At 33.3% G+C, this 23,138-nt stretch overlaps 1 protein-coding gene across 2 annotated transcripts in view; it reads right to left on the bottom strand.

The window, feature by feature from the left end:
* flt4 (fms related receptor tyrosine kinase 4) overlaps window positions 1-23,138 on the bottom strand; it is a 120,942-nt gene that overhangs the window by 6,650 nt on the left and 91,154 nt on the right. For both annotated transcript variants that reach the window (XM_056472375.1, XM_056472374.1), the window contains exons 14-26: window positions 22,741-22,887; window positions 15,007-15,138; window positions 14,266-14,372; window positions 13,866-14,001; window positions 9,829-9,933; window positions 9,635-9,748; window positions 9,437-9,525; window positions 9,211-9,325; window positions 7,666-7,766; window positions 6,639-6,761; window positions 4,307-4,418; window positions 504-603; window positions 272-377 (exon numbers count right to left, since the gene is read on the bottom strand). In XM_056472375.1, the coding sequence (XP_056328350.1) occupies window positions 272-377; window positions 504-603; window positions 4,307-4,418; window positions 6,639-6,761; window positions 7,666-7,766; window positions 9,211-9,325; window positions 9,437-9,525; window positions 9,635-9,748; window positions 9,829-9,933; window positions 13,866-14,001; window positions 14,266-14,372; window positions 15,007-15,138; window positions 22,741-22,887 (1,487 nt within the window). The remainder of the gene's footprint in view (window positions 1-271; window positions 378-503; window positions 604-4,306; window positions 4,419-6,638; window positions 6,762-7,665; window positions 7,767-9,210; window positions 9,326-9,436; window positions 9,526-9,634; window positions 9,749-9,828; window positions 9,934-13,865; window positions 14,002-14,265; window positions 14,373-15,006; window positions 15,139-22,740; window positions 22,888-23,138) is intronic.

Raw genomic sequence — 23,138 nt, 5'->3', positions numbered from 1 at the left:
ATTGTCTGCTTAATATCTGTTGATACTGCTCCTTTAACAGACATTTAACTAACTATAAGTAACTTTGCAAGTACATGTCAACTTACACTAACCCTAACCCTAACCCAAACCTAACAGTCTACTTATAATCTAATGAGAATTAGTTGCAATGTCACTTAAATTCAACAAACGTACCACCAAAATAAAGTGTGGCCTAATAAACAGCTGTCTTGTAATCATCCAGAAGCCAGTGTCTGTGTAATGTTCAGAATGTGTGTGTGCATCTCCTCACTGGTAGACTGTTTTCCTGCAGTAGATCTCCAAGTATCTCCACCAGAGCTGGAAATGTGGGTCTCTCCCTGGGCTCGCCCTGCCAGCAGGCCAACATGATGCCATATCTGTCAGAACACATGGAAAATACATGAACACGTAGCTCACAGTTTCATCACTGGCTGACGTCATCAGTCTGATTAGCCGTCAGTCAAACACATACACACATGCAATGCAATCAGGACTTTGCTCACATTTCAGGGGACGCATTGTCTGGTGCTCTCATTCTGGTACCGTCTTTGAGTCGTTTGCAAAAATCTTCATCAATCTGGATGCCGGGGTATGGAGAGGCTCCTGATGACATACAATACAATTTAGACTGTCATCAAACACTCTGAAGTTGTATATAAATAAATATAAATATAAATATGTATATATATATATATATATATATATATATATATATATATATATATATATATACACTAAACTGTTAGTAAAGCGTAACAAACGGTGAATGTTAGAAAAAATATACACATTTTAAATAAATGTTGTTCACTCAACTTTTTAATCATTTAAGAAATATGAAATAATGTATATTGTTTATAAGTACATAAGTCTATTATGCTCAAATACAGTTGAAGTCAGAATTATTAAACCCCCTGAATTATTAGCCCCCCTGTTTATTTTTTTCCCCAATTTATATTTAACGGAGAGAAGATTTGTTCAACACATTTCTAAACATAACAGTTTTAATAACTCATTTCTAATAACTGACGTATTTTATCTTTGTCATGATGACAGTAAATTATATTCTACTAGATATTTTTCAAGACACTTCTATACAGCTTAAAGTGACATTTAAAGGCTTAACTAGGTTAATTATGTTAACTAGACAGGTTAGGGTAATTAGACAAGTTATTGTATAACGATAGTTTGTTCTGTAAACTCAGAAAATATTGCTTAAAGGGGCTAGTAACATTGACCCTAAAATGGCTTTAAAAAATTACAACTGCTTTTATTCTAGCCAAAATAAAACAAATAAAACTTTTTCCAGTAGAAAAAATATTATCAGACATACTGTAAAAATTTCCTTGCTCTGTTGAACATCATTTGGGAAAAATTTTAAAAAGAAAAAAAAAATCAAAGGGGGGCTAATAATTTACTTCAACTGTAGGTTCAACACTTTTAGATGACAAGAACATGCAAATATGTTCAAATGTATCATAAATAAACTTAATTCCAACTTATACTGTGAAAAACATTCTAAATAGGTAATATTCCAAAATATATGGAAAATATTTACTTTTTCCCTTGTGACGTTGATTTTTTTAACACTGTACACTGTAAATATATGAGTAAATTAGCAGTTTTCCATATTTTGTGATTCATGTGTTTATTGTTTTTATTTTCACTCATTTATTTATACTTTTGAATTGCATTATGGGACCTTGATCTTTCCTCCAACATCTTTTAACCTTGAAAAGTTCAAAAAAGTGACTTTTATGAACATTTTTTAATGACGTAATGTGTTGTCTGCGTTGGTTAATTAACAGCTATTTTTACAGTGTATTTTTAAATTTATTTAAACATTTATTTACTTACTAATTTTACTCTAGTTAATAGTAATTACTTTGATTCAATAAAACAGGTAAATATTTATTTTAATAGAATTTCTAGTTTAATAGTTACACACAGTAGAATATAATAGTTAAACAGTCAATAGTGATTTAATACATTTTTACAACCTGTATTGTCTAAAACACTTATAAAAATAAAACTGACTTGACTTGAACTTGACTTCTTTCAATAATATTTGTAATCTTTGTCTGTGAAAAGTTTTCAGTTCTTTTTTCAATTCGCATTGTCAGAATTAAAAGTGAAACCATTTTTTTCTAATGTTTTTTTTTTTTTCTTTTTTGTTTTGGGATGCCTCGCCACTGTCTCTGTTAAATTTCAATTTAATAAGTTTAGATTATTGCAATCCAATCAGATATTTTTAAAGAACAAGCTTAAAATAAAGACTTTTTTTTTCTTTTTTAGTATGTGCTTGTTCAGCGCTCATGGTCGATCCATACCATTACTGCTGGGGGGATGTGGGATGGTGGATAAGTAAAGTAAGGATAAGATAAGTAAATTCTATAGATCTAGACCACGAGGATTCACGAGGTGTTTCAACACCTGCAATATTTAGGTCCAGTCTCATGTTAGAATAGTACTGTAATGATTATGGCTGTGGAGTTTGCATGTTCTCCCCATGTTCATGTGGGTTTCCTCCAGGTGATCTTGTTTCCCCCACAAGTCCAAAGACATGCGGTATAGGTGAATTGAATAATCTAATTTGGCCGTAGTGCATATGTGTCAAAGGGAGTGTGTATGGGTGTTTCCCAGTGATGGGTTGTGGCTGGAAGAGCATCCACTGCGTAAAACATATGCTGGATAATTTGGCGGTTCATTCCAATGGGGTGACCCCAGATTAATAAAGGGACTATGTTAAAAAAATTAATGAACGAATGAATGAATGATTATGGCTGAATTACAATACATAATGCAATATTATTGATAATATATGGTCAAATATGCCATTTGACAGTACAAGACTCTCTGTATGCTTTATGATAATATAACCATGTGCTCTGGGTCTCATGCTGGCTATATCACAAAAATACACAAAAAAAATGGATCCCAAAATTGAGTCACTTTTAACCCCTTACTGTCAATACTTTTTGAACATAGACATGAAAATCACATTCAACTTAAAGTATTTCCAATTTTTTCCAACGCTTTGGTGGATAGATTTAAGCTTGTTCTCATTTTAAAGAAGACACTTGTCAGATTGTACTAGAAGTGAAAAAAGTTACAAAAATTAAATAAAATAAACGACATGTGCCTGAAATGTATGGAACTAATAATAACAATAAATGTGTATTTCATTATTATATAAAATTGGCATTATACAAAATAGATTTTAGCCTAAAATTGATAAAAAATCCAAGTGATATATTTGAACAAACTATATTACAAATTTAAAATTGGTATCTCAAAAAAATGAGCTTTCAGTAAGGTTTTGTTGGACCGCAGTATCAAACATCACCACCAGATGACATACAGTTTCCATTTATGACTATATAAGAGTGCCCCCTATTTCTGTGTATGTTTTGAGCAGCATGATGAACCAAGTTTTTTCATACTTTGGACAATTTTTGTAAAATAAACTTGAAATTATAAAGTAGTATGAACTGTTTGGTGCTATTAGATTTGACTTTAGCCAATAAAAAAAAAAAAAAAAAAAAAACAGGATGTGTGTTATAGGTGGCGCTACATGTTCAGACCACAGTTTGTTTTTTAATACAAAATGGATGTTATCTTTAGAGGTTTTTAACTGTTTGTTATGATTTCACAAGTGAATTGCTTTAGCAAAGTAATGCATTATGTTTTTATGAGTATTATTGTTGCAAATTAATAAATAACTTCTTTTCAGTAATCGAAAAATATTCAACAGTTATGGAAATTATAAGTTTTCAAATTATATTGTACATCAGGAACAATATTATGGTTTAAAACTGCAACAGGTCCCACAGGTTGTCGGGTGATAGTGAAGGGATTTTAATGTATTATTCTTACTTTATATCAAAATACAAATACAAAAGAAAAAAAAAACAGTAGCAAAATATGTATTTAGAAATCTTAAACCTGTCCAATGATATACAATTTAATTATATATATATATAAAATAAAATTTGATTTGATTGCAATATAGTGAATTAAAATAAGGTATCCCACTGGTGGGATGGTGACAGTAAAGGGTTTGTTCTAAAATCAGATTCAAACACAACATCCCAAAATCTTAAAAATTAAACAGAGAGAACTATTTCTTTACATTTTTAATTTACTATTTTATTATATATTTTTATTTTCTTCTATTTTATTCATTCATTTGTTTGTTTATTTATTTATTTAAATTATTTTTCATTTTAAAATACTATTTATTGTAGTGCATTGTACTCCATTGATCAGCTCCATTGCGTTAATTGCTGCTGCCCCGGTTAACTGTTACCTAGTGAGAAAATCTCCCAGAGCAGAACTCCAAAAGACCAGACGTCACTCTGACTGGTGTAAACCTTATCAAAGATGCTCTCTGGAGCCATCCACTTCAGCGGCAGCCTGGCCTGCAAAGACAGATAACACTTCACCTATAACAGAGAATACTCTTATCGTGATCCTGCAGCTGATCTGATCTGCAGCCATTCTCCAGCGCTTCTGTCTCAGAAACATAACCTTTCTGCTTCATTATGAGGATGTCAAGCGGTGATACTCCTGCTCTTCTTACTTTTGCTTTAAGGTGATTTTTATTTGATGTTTTAAATGTTTTCGCAACCTTTCATATGATTTCAGATATCTTTATTCCATGACGTAAATGGCATTCATTTTTGACCGTTGGCCTTTACTGAAATGTTGGGTGAATCTCCCGTGGGGTTTGTTCAGGTCATATTTTATGTAGAAATCTAAATAACAAAAAGGTACAAAAGAACCCTTATATTTTAAATGACAATCAGTAACCATAAAGGTCCTGATATTGAATTTTTTTATTTTTAATCAGGGTTAGGATAAAAAGAATGGATAAAAAACATGATTAAAGAGTCTGAGCAGAGGTATATGGTTTACAAATTTTATGGGAAAGAAAACTCAAATACTGAATCAAAAATGTAACAAATAACTTAACATTGACGCATTACTGAATGAAATATCATATAAAACCAGTATCACATTTGCAGTCATGTGATGTGATGTACCATTTGCTCACATTATATTTCTTATAGCACTCACCGCCCACTTTATTAGGTACACCTGTCCAACTGCTTGTTAGCACAAATTTCTAATCAGCCAATCTCATAGCTGCAACTCAATGCATTTAGGCATGGAGACATGATCAAGACGGTCTGCTGCATTTCAAACCGAGTGATTTAAAGGTGATTTAAATGACTTTGAATGTGGCATGGTTGTTGGTGCCAAACGGGCTGATCGGAGTATATTAGAAACTGCTGATCTACTGGGATTTTTACACACAACAATCTCTAGGGTTTACAGAGAATGGTCTGAAAAAGTGAAAATATACAGTGAGCGCAACTTCTGTGGGCACAAATGCCTTGTTGATGCCAGAGATCAATGAGAATGGTCAGACTGGTTCCAGCTGATAGAAAGGCAACAGTAACTCAAATAACCACTCGTGACCAACCGAGGTATGCAGAAGAGCATCTCTGAATGCACAACACGTCCAACCTTGAGGCGGATGGGCTACAGCAGCAGAAGACCATACCGGTTGCTAGCTAAGAACACGAAACTGAGGCTACAATTGGCACAGGCTCACCAAAATTGGACAATAGAAGACTGGAAAAACGTTTTCAAATCTAATGAGTCTTGGTTTGACAATTTTCAACCATAATATTATTCCTGATATACAACATTTGGATGGTAGGGTCAGAATTTGGCGTCAACAACATGAAAGCATGGATCCATTCTGCCTTGTAAATAAAAATCGCAAATCTTCACAGACTTTCTAGAACATGACAATGAGTTCACTGTACTCAAATGGCCTCCACAGTCACCAGATCTCAACCCAATAGATCACCTTTGGGATGTGGTGGAACGGGAGATTCGTATGATGGATGTGCAGCTGACAAATCTGCAGCAACTGCATGATGCTATCATGTCAAATTGGACCGAAATCTCCGAGAAATATTTCTGCTTAAGGCAGTTCTGAAGGCAAAAGAGGGTCCAACCCGGTATTAGTAAGGTGTACCTAATAAAGTGGCCGGTGAGTGTATACTATACAGTAATATAAATATGAAACAAACCCATGTAGGAGGTAATATGTAAGTATTTTTAAGGCTTTTTGAATTCAACAAACAGTTGAAAGCAAAATTATTATCCCTTCTAAGAAACGTAATTATTTATCAAATACTTTTTCAACACTTTTTTTTAACAATAGTTTGAATAATCAATTTCTTTTGTCTTTGCCATGATGACAGTACATTTTATTAGTTATTTTGCAAGATAAAGTGCAATTTAACTAGGGCAGTTAGGTCAAAAAAAAATTTAAAATAAAACTTTCTCCTCAAGAAAATGTAATCAGGAATACTGTGGAAAATGTCCTTGCTCTGCTAAACAAATATTTGAAAAAAAATTACATTTTCCAAGAGGCATAATCATTTTGTTTACCACTTTTTAGCGGCTTTTAAAAAATCTTAAAGAATATAGACTAGATTTTGTGGTATAATTTTGTGGTGACCTGGAAATTCTTAACAGTTCCCATGAGATTCACCCAGATATTATTCTCCAGAGATCTTTGTTGATCTTGATGGTGTTTTTAGTTGAAGGGTTTCTCTTACATTGCCTTTGCGCACATAATCAGGGTCTTTATAGATGTCCCGCGCTAAACCAAAGTCGCAGATCTTCACCACATTGTTCTCAGACAGCAGGATGTTTCGGGCTGCCAGATCTCGATGAATACACTAAAATACACACAGAAATCAAGATTACTTCAGAAAATATATGTATGTATGTATGTATATATATATATATACAGTGCTCAGCATAAATGAGTACACTCCTCACAGATCTCTTTTAAATTCATATTTTCACAGGACGCTTTACAATAAAATATTATATATTAGTTGAAACTGGAATTAATCTAATAAAAAAAAAATAAATCTAACATTTGTACACCCAAATTAGTATGTTTGGGGAAATATTAAACGAACTTATAATAAACAGGAAAAATGTATACATAACATAAATATTATAAAATTTTGTTGAAATGTTGTAGTATAAAGAAATATGTGTGTGTGATCTGGGTATTTCAGTGTTGCTAAGTCTGTGGTTTTCTTGTAGAACTGAGCTACTTCTTAACCACTTGTAATGTGTTGTTTTTTTATTCCAAGGGTTAAAGGTTTGATACATTGCATCATATTTGTATGACTGTGTTGAAACATTTTACTCTTCCAATGTGTATTCTATCAATGATAAAACTGTTCTAAAATGATGAAACAGAGCACACTTTTGTGAGGTCAAAGGTGAAAGGTTGCAAAATCCTGGGATCACTGGGCTATTTGTTGCTATTTGTAGCAATCTGCTTCCAGCTTTACAATACCCCAGTTTTTTATCACAATGGCCTTCTTTCATTATAAATTTCACTATAAGCATTTTTGACCACTTTCTTTGGTCAAATTGTGTTCCAGACACCAATTCAAACTAATTTTGAGGGTTTTTTAGATGATAACCTACAGACAACAGGTAAAGCAGACATTTGCGATGGTAGTAAAAGTGTTCAAACAGATCTAAAGTTCAGCAATAACACACAAACTGAATCAAGGATTCATCACAGGGGTTGACATTAAATAAATGTTTGAAAATTACCTTACGAGATGCCAGAAACTCCATTCCTCGTGCAACCTGAAAACTGTAGCATATCAGATCCTCTATTGTGAGTGGAGTTTTCCAGAGATCATCCACTGCAACTGGTGAAGGAGAAATTGTTAATAGAATCCAATAGTAATCCAATAATAGATGCACACTTTTTTTCTTAGGAGAGGAGCTACTTTATGTCCCAACATCTCTTCCGGGTTAAGTCGAATAAAACTGCACTTTTCAAAGAACTTCTTGGGGCCTTTAAATCAGAACTTTGTCAGAAAGACAAATCTTAAGCAAATCTTAAGAGCCAAAAAGTCTTTATGATGTTCTGGTTCTGGTTCAGGAATGCCTTCATAATCTCTGGGGTTTATTTCAGCATGATTGATTCTGCATTTATTTAAAGAGTTTAGGTTCAAAAACCTCTAAATTCCATCTAATATTTTACTCCAAAATTAGCATTTTTTTTTATCAGGCTCCTGCGTATATGTTCAGTAACATCACTTTTATGGGAAAGAATAAGTCCTTTTCCTGGTCTTTAAAGTGAAATATCTCAACATAAGCAAAAGAGGCTGAAAAAAATCACTTAGAGCTTTTTGCATGTGAACTCTTCATTTACATTCATATTTAAAAATAAATAAATAAAAATAATAATAATAATACTATTTATAATAGAAACACCCTATTTTCCCTTATTTAAATATTATGGAATTACAAGTACATCTCTTTCAGAACTATTTGTTGTTGTTAGAAGCATAAAGCCCAGGTTTATTGCAATGTAGCATGTTTTAAATTCAAATATATGCCATTATTCCTCTGTAAAAATGTATTATATACATCAAACTGTCAGTGCTATACTTGATATACATGGCTGAAATGACAAACCTGACTCGTTTTTTTATTGCTTGCCACTTCGAATAACAAGTAAAGGATGACAGAAACTGTTTTTGGGTGAATTATCCCTTTAAAACCTATAATTTACTACATAAACGATGGCATGCTCTTCTCTGCCATGCTAAGTTCCTACTTTAAAACGGCACATGACTGCACCTTAAAGTCATATTTTTGCATTATTGTCTACAAGGTAAACATCTTATTTTTACTGCTGCATTTTATTGGGTAAATGAAGTTCAATACACAAAAAAAGGATGTTACACTTTCTCGCTAAATATTTTGTGCACTAGTACACTTAAAAGCATACTTTTATATACTAAAAGTGGGCCAATTGTGTGTATTCAAATAGTATACTTACACTACTGTACTAGTGTACTACTATTATACATAGATGTCAATACATGAGGTATACTTCAAATATACTTTTATATTACTTAAATTTACTTAATAAAATGAACTTAAGTATACTTAATTTTTGTAAGGTTAATTGAAGAATTATAGGGGGGAAACAGCAGCCATTTTTTTCACAAGATTCATTCAGAATAACTTGTTTTGCATTCAGCAGAACAAATAAAATTCAAGGTTTAAAACCACTAGAGTGGTCATTTTTGGGTGAACTGTCCCTTTAATAGTTGGTCTTCTGATCTCTCTCTCTCTTACCACGAGACTGCAATGGAGGGTTGGTGGAGGAAGTGGATGGCTGATGTTCACTCTGGCCCGCCTGACCCGCTTCTATCATCCGTCGCACCTGACTCTGGGTTTTAGGAGAACGATCCTGCAAACACAAGCACATCTCATATTGAGTTATAATTGATTGTGGGTATTGAGGGTGCTGCCTACTGTCTGTGTAACATCAGGCATAAATGAACATTTCAGTCTCTCTCACCCTGTATGGTAAGAAAAACTCCCTCTTAGCACGCAGAAAGTTGGACAGATTTCCATATTTACAATATTCCACTATAACCATAAGAGGACCTGATGAACAGATATAGAAAAGAGGTTTAAAAACTGTCAACAAACCAATTTATGTCAAAATTTAGTAACAGGGAATAAAAACATCCTTTTCCTAATGCTCCATCCATACCATTGGGTTTGGTACAAGCTCCAAGAAGGTTGACAACATTGAGATGGTTTCCAATATGAATGAGGATCTTCAGCTCTGACATCAGGGCTTTGTGTTCGCTGGCTGTTGCTCCCTCTGTGATACAAAAGAGTTCAGTAAACGTATGTAAAAGAGCATGGGGGTTTTAGTGCACAGTTTTACGAGTAAGACTAAACCTTTCAACATCTTGACAGCCACTGTGTTTGCAGAGGATTTCTTGTCATGGCCGAAGATTGAGGCTTCAATCACCTTCCCAAAAGCTCCATGGCCGAGCACCTTACCTACAAACAAAAAGACGGAACATCCATCATACATAGAATTCTATAAACTGATAGGATTTTTTTGCTTTTGTTTGCTGAAACCAATTTCATCCAAAAAACTTTCAACTGATTTCAATATTGGTTAATTACATACAGTACAAGCTAGTTTTTTCTCCATTAAATACATTTTTTATAATATGGAACATGGATTGGACACATTTGGACACACTGCTTTTTATGACAGACAAAAACACAAGGTCAGAGCTTCTGTAAAATATTAACTCAAGAGGTTTACTCAGTGAAAGTGCAGTGATCTTCTTGCTAACTTAAGATTCTATTGTTAAAGCTAACATATCAGGGGTGGTCCAAGTTTTTTTGTCAGCCAAACCCCTTGAATGTAAACTACTTAAATGAAGCCTATGTGAGATTTTGGGCTCTATTTTAACGAGCTAAGCGCAAAGTCTAAAGTGCATGGTGCAAAAGCATTAGGGATATGTTTGAATCCACTTTTGCTATTTTGGGGAGGAAAAATATGGTTTGCACCCTGGTGCAGGGTTGTATTTATTCTTTTAATGAGTTATGGGTGTGTTTTGAGTATAACTTGCATTAAACCAATCAGAGTCTCATCCACCATACCATTTAAGAGTCTGGCTATTTACATGGTGGACCTTGTAAGTGGAAAAACTGAATGCTTCACTAGCAAGAAAACAGTTAAACAGACCATCGTCAGCGTGAGGATAAAGAATGAGCCTAAAACTTGCTTTTAATAAAACAAATATAAATATGCATATAATAAATAATATTGCTAATAATGATAATATTATACATATGCAAACTGTCATTAAAAAATAATTTTTGTAACATTTTAATCCTTAAATTTTTTTGTTATATGTAAATATATTTGTGTATTGCTGTACATCCTGTGTGTATTAAGTAATATGTAAGCGTTTGGACCTGCATAGGCACATAACTATTGCACTTTGCATTGGACTTTAGACCAGCTTTCAGTTGGTCAATGGCGCAATCTATTTCAATATCTCAAAATAACAACGCGCCAATATTCCGCCTTAATGTACCTCATTTTTAGAACAGCACACCAATGAGTCTACAAAGCGGCGCACATGGATTTGATTTTTAAACAATGTGGTGCAAAACATGAAAAATAGGGTTGTGCTGGTCTAAATATAGCAACAAATCGTGTCATGCACGTCTTGCACTTGGCCTGTAAAGTTAATAATTTAACAACACATCTGATGTTTGACAACAAATCAAGACAATTTCAAAATTATATATTTATTTTACTTTGATACAGTAAATTCTATTATATTTATTGTATGGCATATTTCAATTTAAAATTAAACTGAAAATATGAAATTGTCTCATTTTGTTTCTGCTGAGAAAGAGTAAATACATTAATAAATAATTACAAAGAAACGGTTACATTTAAAGATGTTTACACTTGTAGACACAAGTTACAAGATTACAATCCATATATTTATGTCTGCAGTGCTTGATTTTATTATGGTTTTATCTGTTATATTTTTATTGAGATAAAATGGTATAAAAAACTGAGACGAAACCAAACTGGTTGAGAGAGAGGGAAAAAGACTGAGAAATTCTCATGTCGCCTGAAGCACAACCACGCTACATGATGAAGTGCTGCCCTCAAGGCTTTCAATAACAACACACATTTCTTCTGTTTCACACATTCAAACCCCCTAGGTTTAAATTGATGTCACTGAAATGTTGTTAACATCTGTCTACAAAAATGCTGAAAATTATAAAAATGTGAATATCAACAGAGTGTACTTTTTTTCTAAAGGCATTTTCAATGGAGGATGCTTGCAAAAATGGACTTCATGATGAGTTTTTTTTACTATTTACTAATAATTGAAATGTAGCTTCATCAACTGTAGGCATAAAAGTGCTTATTTTCACCTTGAACAACACACACAGCCCAACAAACTTACAACAAATGCTTTATAAGTTAAATTAATTATCATTATATTCTTATATACAGTTGAAGTCAGAATTATTAGCCCCCCTTTGATTTTTTTTCTTTTTTAAGTATTTCCCAAATTATGTTTATTAGAGCAAGGAAATTTTCACAGTAGGTCTTACAATATTTTTTATTATGGAGAAACTCCTATTTGTTTTATTTCAGCTAGAATAAAAGCAGTTTTTAATTTTTTAAACACAATTTTAAGGACAAAATTATTAGCCCCTTTTCGCTATATTTTTTCTGATAGTCTACAGAACAAACCATCGTTATATAATGACTTGACTAGTTAACCTAATTAACCTAGTTAAGCCTTTAAATGTCACTTAAGCTGTATAGAAGTGTCTTGAAAAATATCTAGTCAAATATTATTTACTGTCATCATGGCAAAGATAAAAGAAATCAGTTATTAGAAATGAGCTATTAAAACTATTATGTTTCTAGTTTAGTAAAACTAGAAATGTGTTGAAAAAATCTGACTGGCCATGCGGAACCAGAGATAAATACACATATATACATAAATCTAGCTATAGTTTTCCCGGTGGTCAGTATTGTTTTAAATTACAAAAATCATCATTTTACATTACTTATCTATATCAATGGATAGTATTACCCTCCCTGTTAAATTAGATCTAATCCATGTTCTGAAACACTTATAATTCTAACAGAGGGAGCAAATCAATTAGTTTGTGAATGAATCTCCGTTTTGAACTACTCGTGTGAACCATCAATGTCCCTGCGTCTCAATGTGCATAGCCACCTTTCTGATCTAAATGGTATATAACATTTGTAATATTCAATAATTCAGGGTGGACAGTATGCATAGTGAGGCGCAGGTACTGTTATGTTATCAGGCACCCTTATAAGTTACTTCAAAAACTAGCCGTTACTTCACTTATCCGGCTATCTGGCACCGCAGCGTCTTGTTGTCATATTTAACTTACATTGTTTGCTGATTTTATTCAACAAAACTAGCATAAGCCTAGACTTATAGTAAAAATTGGTGCTACTTTGCCTTTTGGTCAATGCAGTAAGTGACTGTATTATCAACATTAACGTTACTTGTTGAGCACAAAATTTCGTAACATACAAAATCAGAAAAAATTAAGTCTTACCTATGAAATGGTATGCCTTTAAGCCTTGTTTTCTTTGTTTGCTTGTTACTACACCCATACGTAGAGCAAAAGTCCAGCATTTTCAGATTCGCTTTAGTCTTGACTAAGTGTGGTTGAATGACTTTTGTCCTGGGAGCACTGTACAAATATGGTGGTGGTGCATTCTCTTAGTCCATATGCGATATCTAGTGTATATATATCTATGGTAGTCCGTAAGTTCCAGTGTTAAAGGAATGCGCAATCTTTATTCTTGGAAATAAGCTATTTTTACAAATCCCTTATAGTTCAACAGTTGATTTTTAACAATTTTGAATCTATTCAGCCGATCTCAGGATCTGGTGGGAGCACTTTAGCTTAGCTTAGCATAGATCACTGAATCGGATTAGATCATTAAGATCTCGCTCAACAATTTCAAAAAATAGTTTCAATAATTTAGACAACTCTGTAGTTACAAAACAAACAGAAATTACTTTAGTCCTGGGAGCACTGTGCAAATATGCGGCGGTATTGACGCATTCTCACAGTGCGTATGCGATATCTAGTGTATATATCTATGGTAGTTAAGCTCATTTTACCAATCTCCTATAGTTAAACAGTTGAGCTCTAACATTTTTGAATCCATTCAGCCGATCTCAGGGCCAGGTGGGAGCACAGTAGTTTAGCTTAACTTGCAATGATATTACGCAGCAACTGAAAATCATATAAAACATCTGTCAAGGCTAATACTAAATTAACCCCCCTGAAAATGCCTATACCATAAATATGCTTACTACTGGGATACAAGCCATGAATGTTAAATCCTCTATCAAGCTGTTAAACTAAAGCATCTGCTACAGTACCGAGGCGCAGTCTGTCTCTGGAAATCTCCCACTGGCTGGAGTCGTACGGTAGGTATTCACACTGCTCCTCCAGCGGCACTTCCCCCGGGTCCATGATGATGGACAGATAGCCTGTCTTGATATCAGCTGGGTTCACCTGCAGGACAACATCATAACAATCAGTGCTGGACGATCCTGCCATCAATAAGATTGCAGAAACAGCGAGCAAATCATCTTGTAGAATTGCTGACTCCGCTGCTCAGCATTAAAGTGCTGATTTATTCAAATGTGGTGCTAAAAGCAAGACATTGTTGATGTATCTGCATATTGTAAGCCTTGCAGATACCATCATTGTTTTATTGTATTTATGAACGTTCCTCGAATCATTGTATTTTTTAATAGAGAAGTGTGTTGTACTGACTCGCTTGACATTGCAGAAGATGACAAGAAGAAGGACCCAGAAAAAGATGGCGATGACTCCGGTGCCGATGAGAATCACTATTTCTACATTGGTTTTGTCATCAGAGCCTGAAAGATAAAAAGTAAAAACAAGTGTTAAAGTTTTCTGTTAGAATTGAACATGAAATCTATGATCATCTTATCAGGTTGCAGAGCCGATCACAATTTAGACGTGATTCTTATGGTCTAGCCTAGTGTCATTCTTCTGATGGTTTCCTGCCAATTCGTAGCTTGTTTTTCTCAAGAAAATCATTGTAATTGTTTTATTTAATTGAATACACATTCAATTTACATTCAATCATTCAGCAGATGCTTATATCCACTTAGCAAGAAAAGAAAAGAAACAAGAGTTTAAAAAGAATGTTAATTACTATGACAAATTCCAGTGTGTGTTTGGATGGCTACAAAATTAACCCCTGTTGCCCAATGGCCTGCCTAATTCATAGGGCTTGGTGATTTGGCCTAAAATCTAAATTTCGATTAATTGAACATTTTAAATCGATAATGATTAATAAACGATTATTTTATTTATTTATTTATTTTTTTTGCCCTCATAGTTCACTGATAAGTTTTGTACAGTAAATACAAGTGAGATATTTTTGAATTGTTCAACTAGATAAACTAAAGGGCAAAGCACAATTGTGAAGTGAGGAAAGTGAACTGTGTACTACAGCGCCACCTATCACAGAGGAGAGGTTCTCACCGATCACTGACACGGTGGCGGAGGACTGAACGCAGCCCTTCTGGTTGCAGGCAGAGCAGGTGTACAGACCGGCGTCTTCCTCTCGCACTCGCTGAATGCTGAGAGTCCGATTGGAGTCCTGAAGGAGGATCCCTGTACACATCCACAAAACGATCAAACACACAATCAGCTGCGGCTTTCACAGCTTTCTCTTTGTTATGGCTTTTTTAATTTACATCTACCGCAATACAAAAAAATCCATCACGATTTACAGTACAGCCTGCAATTTTATTCAATTTACCAACACTTTCAGAAAATAATAAAGACTGGGTTGATTCTTAGCCCTGTTGGCTTCTGATACCAAATTGTTCTGAAATATTTTGTTGGTCAGGTCAGTTTGTTGAAAAGGTATTATATACATCACTAGACGTCACTTATTTTATCACTTTTCATTATGTATGCTTGACCAATGTACTGTCCACCCTCTACTCAACACCCTAACTCTTTCTGATTTTGACTGTAATTCAATAATGTGTGCATTTTGTAAAGCTATTTTAGGATGATAGTTAGATAGAAAAGCGCTAGACAAATAAACTAGAGGAATAAACTGAATTGATTTGTTTTGATGAGAAAAATTACATCAAATTACACTGGAAAAAGTGAAAAATAAATCTCTGTGTTTGAATTGTTGTCGTTTTAAGCTTTTAAAGTTGTTGTTTTCCTTCTGAAGAACAGTTTCAAGAGATAGATCACCCCAAAATCATTTACTCACACTTCACTTGTCACAAACCTGTGTGAGGTTTTTTTTTCTGTTCAACACAAAATAAGATATTTTGAAGAAGAGGGGAAGTAAACAGTAAGTACATTTCTATTTTTGGCTGAACTATAGGATAATTAAGGTTCCATTGATAGATGCTTAAAGAACTTTTATTATAAATGTCAGTTAAGAAACTTTTACCAGAGTAAAACTGCACTCTTTTGTGATGAACTTCACTTTATTTTCCTCTGTTTGATTTAAAGTCTTTCCCAACACTGGGTTGTGGCTGGAAGGGCATCTGCTGTATAAAACATATGCCAGAGTAACTGGTGGTTCATTCCATTGTGATCAATCAGAGACTTAGCCAAAGGAAAATGAATGAATGAATCAATGGTTTAAAGTCAAATGCTATTTTTTTTAGACTTCCAGACAGTTTAAAGCCAGCTGCTGCCATGAGGCAAATCACTTTAATTTTGCTGGTGGTGAATGTTTATTTTCTACCTTACTGACAAAGAAATGCATTTAAAACATAACATTCTTTTTATAATATTATTTATATCATAGAATATTCTTCATTATATTGGACCTCAATTACTTGTTCAGTATCAGCTATTATTTCTCTGTATTTTGCACTCTGGACAAAATATATTTTAACTCAACGTGTGAGACTTCAGATTACACAATACTTTAGTACAGACCAAGCTTAGATCAAGCTTAGATCATATATTTATTTATTATTTATTTATGTAGATCATCTTTCAAAAGAAGAATAAATAATCTGTCAACAAATCAAATACAGCATCTGCCAAAAAAAATAAATCGTGAAATTTAATGAAACAGCAGAATATTCTAAAATGCTTAACGCAAACATGGTTTAGAGTATTAGTGGGATATTAAAATTATTAATAATGCATTCTATATGCAAGCAAACAAATCCCAAGCCCATAACATGAATGGCAAATTAATTTTGTTCAAAATGTTTTTTTCTATGGGAAATTTGTTGACGAGAACGTTGGTGAATGTTCTTTTGGGTTAAACAGATGACATCATCAGTGAGGTCTATATCAATGATCAGTCAAGACTATACCACATGATAGAGGTCTATTTTACTTTTAATATCACTACATACATTGCACAAAGTTGGTCAAAAATAAATGCCAGTCAATAGCCCCTTTAATATGTAAAAATGTGGATAAATTGCGGTAAAGAGATCATGTGTGTATAAAACAGGTTGTTTTTAAAAATACCGGAAAATTTGTTCCAGCAATTTTTTAATATGGTAAGGTGTTACTAAGGATGCAACAGAAGAAAAATAGCTGAAAAACAAAACCGAAACCTAAAAATGCTTTGTAAGATCCAGAGAGCAGAATATTGAGTTATTTCGAGCTTTGACAGCAGTCCGGACAGAAGCTGATTTAGTCGGCGCAACAAAATCCCCCGGCCTCGCACAAGCCATTGAAATGAATCGACGAAAGCTGCTTCAGACAGCATAGTGACTAAGGCATGAGGAAAAGGGAAACCAATGTGCTGAACACTCGTAGACAGTGGCGTATATTTTTGCCCATTTTTCAAAAAATAAAAAATAAAAAATTCATTTTCAGCTGATCTTTTTTGGTGGCAGAAAATTTTGTGCATCTCTCGTAACATTACCACTAAATTGCCAGAACTTTGCTGTGAATTATTTCATTTTATTATAAACAGTTGAAGTTAGAATTATTTGTTTATTTTTTTTTCCCCAATTTCTGTTTAACAGAGAGAAGATTTTTCATAATACAATAACTCATTTCTAACAACTGATTTATTTTATCTTTGCCATGATGACTACATATTTTACTACATGTTTTTTCACTTCTATACAGCTTAAAATGACATTTAAAGGCTTAACTAGGTTAATTTGATTAACTAGGCAGGTTACGGTAATTAGCCAAGTTATTGTATAACGATGGTTTGTTCTGTAGACTAATGAAAAAAATATAGCTTAAAGGGGCTAATATTCTCATATACTATGAAAATTCCCTTGCTCTGTTAAACATCATTTGGGAAATATTTAAAAAAGAGAAAAAAATCAAAGGGGGATAATAATTCTGACTTCAACTGTATACAAAGGGTACATTTTTATTTTTTTATTATCTTTTTAATAACGTGAGCTGTGTTTACTTCAGAACAGTCACAGTCATTACAGGATGTGTAAATGACACTGAAAGCGCAAGCAACCTCCCAAGGAAAATAGTTTTGCTGTAAATAACAAGCTAGTAAGATTGTTAAAAAAAGCAATACTAAATCTTATATAAAATGATCATTTAACGATTACATGTCGTGACTAACATATATTAGCACCATCTCAGATGTACACACCGGCAACTAGAAATAGATGAAGTGATGAAGGTCAAATTGCAGTTTTAATGCAGATTCAAATGGTCCTACGTGATCTGAGCTGAGAAATAAGGGTCTTATAGTAAAAGAATCTGCCATTTTCTAAAAATGTATCTACTTATTTATTTAACTGGCAGTTTATAGCACAACTTATTCTTTAATGATGTCCATGTTTAATCAGCAATCAATATGATGTATTGATTAAAATTGTAATCAACAATTTATCAATCATATTGTTTGCATATATATACACCCCATTTTGAAAATGATAAATGACATTTTGATAAACGTTTTTAGCCATTTCTCAGTGAATATAGGCAATGTATTTTGGTTCATTTAAATAAAACAGATTTATTAAACAGATATATTTATTAAAATAATATTTTAGTCACCAAACATATTTAGAAATTGAAAGATAATACAATAAAATTAAGCAAAATATTGCAAAAGAAATTACAACATGCAAAATTTCAACTACATTTTTAAATTTTTTTGCTTCTCTTGATTTTTCCTCTTTTTTTAATTTGTCTTTAACATGTAAATTTTGGTGTACTCGTTTTGGACTGTTATCGTAAGTTATTTTGTTAGATAAGCTCTAGACTTGGCTTCAGTACTGACTAATCTAATGTAGATGTACAAATATAATATTGTATAGCTTCCTATTTAAAATGTAAATTGAAAAGACAGATTTGTCAGGGGTGTACTTATATGTGCTGAGCACTGTATGTATATATATATATAACACTGAAGCTTCCGTACACACAGGAGCCATAAAAATGCCCATTTACAATATATATATATATATATATATATATATATATATATATATATATATATATATATATATATATATAATTGCATTCTGTGACACAACACCTACAATTTGCCCAAATCAGCCTCTCTTCTACAACATGATCCTCAGATACTTGTGCGAAAGTATTAATCAAAACTGCTCTGATTAACTGCACTGGATTTCGCAATCTCTAAAAAAAAGTCTGTGGTTTTTGAGATTAAATTGAGCTGAGCTAAACTTAATCATATATTCCAGTCACAAACTCCGATAGCACACATGGTGACCTTCTGGTAATAGCTCTCGAACTTTTTCAACTTTTTGTTTGCTAGTGATATAATATCATCCCCATAATACCAATCCACAAACAGCACAGCACATGCTCTGCATTTGAATTCACTTACATCCCACTGTCAACCCACATACATTCCCCGAGCTGTGTTGTTTTGTTCCTGCTATTTGTAATATACTATTATATCACAGTCCGGTGGCCGCCCAGCTTCCAATACCACCACCTCACAAATCTCCACTACATTAGAGTGAATGGATTGTGCTTATATCAGTGCTGGAATTCAATTTTATACGCAAGAAAGAAAGTGTTAGTGTGTGCTCATGAATAAGTGTGTTCCTATTCAAATGTGCTAAGCTGGAGGGGATTGCTGCGGTGCGGATAATGTAATCTGTAATGGCATCGCTTTAGACTAGAACATTTATGTTAATTTGAAGGGGGGCTGAACAACATACAAAGAAATTGAGAAAATTCACTGGAAAGAAATCAAGCTGAGGAAAATTGTGTAAATCTAAAGCAGAGAATGTTATATATCTATACTCATAGATATGTGTAGTATTTCATTCACATATCTAAACTTGTATTCTGCACTGTATTGACTACAAAAAGCACCTGAGATGTAGTTCACTAGAAGAGTTTATGCAAAATAAGATGTTTTTTGTTCATTATTGTACAAAATGTAAGAAACTGGGAAAGCTGCAATGGTTTCCTAAATGAACAGTTGGTATAGTATACATTTGAATACTTCTATTCAGTGGTGTAAAATAGTTTTTCTGTTTTGAATAACATGAACATGAGTTAATATCATTTCTGAAGGTTTATAGCACCATTATGCAGCTGTATGTATACACACTGATAGCCAAAGTGATGCTGTATGATTGCATTCATTGTTATGCAGTTTCCAGAAGGCATTAGGTGGTAATGTAAGTGTGATGTTGTTGCTTGGCTTTTCTGGGGTTTTCTGGGTGGTTGATGAATGTTTTGTTCACTACAAAGTGATACTTTGCCATTTTTATCTTGAAGCGCTAGGCTTTTTCTACCTGATTTATTCTCAGCATGACATTGATGACTCAATTAAACTAATGTTTATTTATGCAGTGCTTTTTAGAATAATTATTGTTTCAAAGCAGCTTTAAAAACCACATAAGGGAGAGTAACTTATGAGATAATTTTTATTTATAGGTGAACTATTGCTTTAAACATTTTGAGGCAATCGGTTTCCACTTATCAGCTTTTACCATGAGGTAAAGGTCTACATTCCAGCGGCTGTACCGTGGGAGCTGCGGGACCAGACCAGATTTTTTGCGGCGCGGGAATAAATTTCTGAATAAAGCGCGGGAGCGGTCGCTAACTGGTGTAATTTTGGACAGGAGCGGGCGGTCTAACAATATCGCTCCCGATTCCCGAGCAAGCGAGCACGCGTATGTATGTGTGTGAATGAGAGAGCGTGATGCTGTGTGTAGCTTGATTGTTGCTGTCTATGTGTGTGTGAAATGTATGAGCAATAAGTGCTGATTGCCTTTTTCCAAATTTATATGAAGTGTCAATAATTATTGTTAGGTACAATGTACTTAATGTGTTTATGGTGTAATGCCAAACACTTCTACTGCTATTGAGTGCGATGCAGGATTAGACCACAATTGTTGTATGATCTTTGATTGCTTTGACAGCCTCTATTCTGTAAGTGCTACATAAAGATGGCTTGATTTAAAGGTTGAGTAAACGGATATGTTCAACAGAGTAATTATGTAATTACAGAAATGAATTAAGATGTACAGTTGAAGTCAGAATTATTAGCCCCACTTTGATTTTTTTCTTCTTTTTTAAACATTTCCTAAATGATGTTTAACAGAGCAAGAAAATTTTCACAGTATGTCTGATAATATTTTTTCTTCTGGAGAAAGGCTTATTTGTTTTTTTTTTCCAGCTAGAATAAAAGTGGTTTTTAATTTTTTAAAAACCACTTTAAGGTCAAAATTATTAACCCCTTCAAGCTATATTTTTTGCAATAGACTACAGAACAAACCATTGTTATACAATAACTTGCCTAATTACCCAAACCTGTCTAGTTAACCTAATTAACCTAGTTAAGCCTTTAAATGTCACTTTAAGCTGTATAGAGATGTCTTGAAAAATATCCAGTAAAATATTATTTGCTGTCATCATGACAAAGATAAAATAAATCAGTTATTATAGATGAGTTATTAAAACTATAATGTTTAGAAATGTGTTGAGAAAAAATGTTCTCTCCGTTAAACAGAACTTGGGGAAAAAAATAAACATGGAGGCTAATAATTCAGGGGGGCTAATAATTCTGACTTCAACTGTACTTGATGGTATGCTTTAAATAGGCTATAAGTACATTGCAAATACACACAAACATCAAGCATTTAAAGGTCCTGTAAAGTCCTTTGGAATGGGCATTTTTTTATTCAATGTTTGACGTAATCTCATCAAAAACACAAAGGGCTCTATTTTAATGATCTAGGCGCAAAGTCTAAAGCGCATGAGGCAAAAGCATTAAGGGTGTGTCTGAATCCAATTTTGCTATTTTAAGGACGGAAAAATACGGTTTGTGCCCCGGCACATGGTTTAACAGGGTTGTGCTTATTCTCTTACTGAGTTATGTTTTTTTTTTTTTTTTTTTTAATTTACTTTTACTCTTTACTTTACTCCTTTACTTTTGTGGATAAGGAAACGGTGTTGTACGCACTCGACTGAAGATATCCATTAGCCTACATATTTAATTTCATTTGTTAAGCGCAAAGACTTTTCAAAACTATTTCTAAACTCAGTTCTAATTTCCCTCAAATGAATAAATGAACAATAATAATGAAGTGTGGTCAAAAAACTGAGTTAAATCCAAACACACATCCTATGCCCTATATAGTCCAAAACCAGACAGATTGACAAATCTAAGCTTGTTTTCATTAAAACAAATATAAATATTATTAATAATTGTTGTACTATTTAAACACTTTAATTCTTTTTTTTTATTTGTAAAGGTATTTGCATATTGCTCTACATCCTGTGTGTTTTAGGGTTGCACTAGTCTGAAAATAGCAACACATCGTGCCAAACACATCTTGCGCTTTATTGCACCGGGTGTATGATAGGGCCCAAAGACAGGATGAGATATAGAGTAGCTCCTCCCCTTTTTAAAAAAACAGCCAATATTGTTTTTTTTTTTATCACAACTCTGTCATTGAGAGTGTTTGAACTCAAGCGCATCAAATGATAAGCAAATGAAAAGCATGCAGGACACTAGAGAGCGTTTGATTGGTCAAGATTTGTGAGAAACTGAAGTTTGAGGTCACATGTAAAAAAACACTGATCATTTAGGCTGAAGTGACAAATTACAAGTTTTACAAATATGTTTACACATGTGTTTCTATCAGTTTTATCTTCTAAACACACATATTGTCACTGTTTTGGACCACACTTGTTAATATACTTCAGATCCTGATACTAATATCTAAAAAAAATATATTTTAATTTCACTGGACCTTTAAATGTTAGTACTAAAAAGTTAATTGAATGACTAACCTGATATCTGATGGAGGGGTTGGTTATCTTTAAACCAGGACAGCTGAGGAAAGGGTGTGCCTTCCACATCACAGTTCATCTGCAGCGACTCGCTTACATTCACTGTATGATTAGTTGGGTTGTGACGGTATCGAGGTGCTTCCATTGCTTGGGCATGAAGAAAAAGAGAGATTTGTGATACATTATACAACATACTTGCCATTTTTGACTTTGTTCCAACTTGGAAAAAGAATGCACTGTAAAAAATGTGTTCCACAGAATCGATTTTAGCTGTCTTCAGGACAACATGAAAGCATTAAGTTAACTTATTAGCTTTTACAAATTTAAATAGATTTATTATTAAAAAAATGTTTTGTTTAAGCTCATTTTAAATAAGTAGTTTGAACAAACAGCAAATG

The sequence above is a fragment of the Danio aesculapii genome, chromosome 14 (genome assembly GCF_903798145.1).
Source record: "Danio aesculapii chromosome 14, fDanAes4.1, whole genome shotgun sequence".
Lineage (NCBI taxonomy): Eukaryota > Metazoa > Chordata > Actinopteri > Cypriniformes > Danionidae > Danio > Danio aesculapii.
This window is presented reverse-complemented; position numbering and strand designations above follow the sequence as displayed.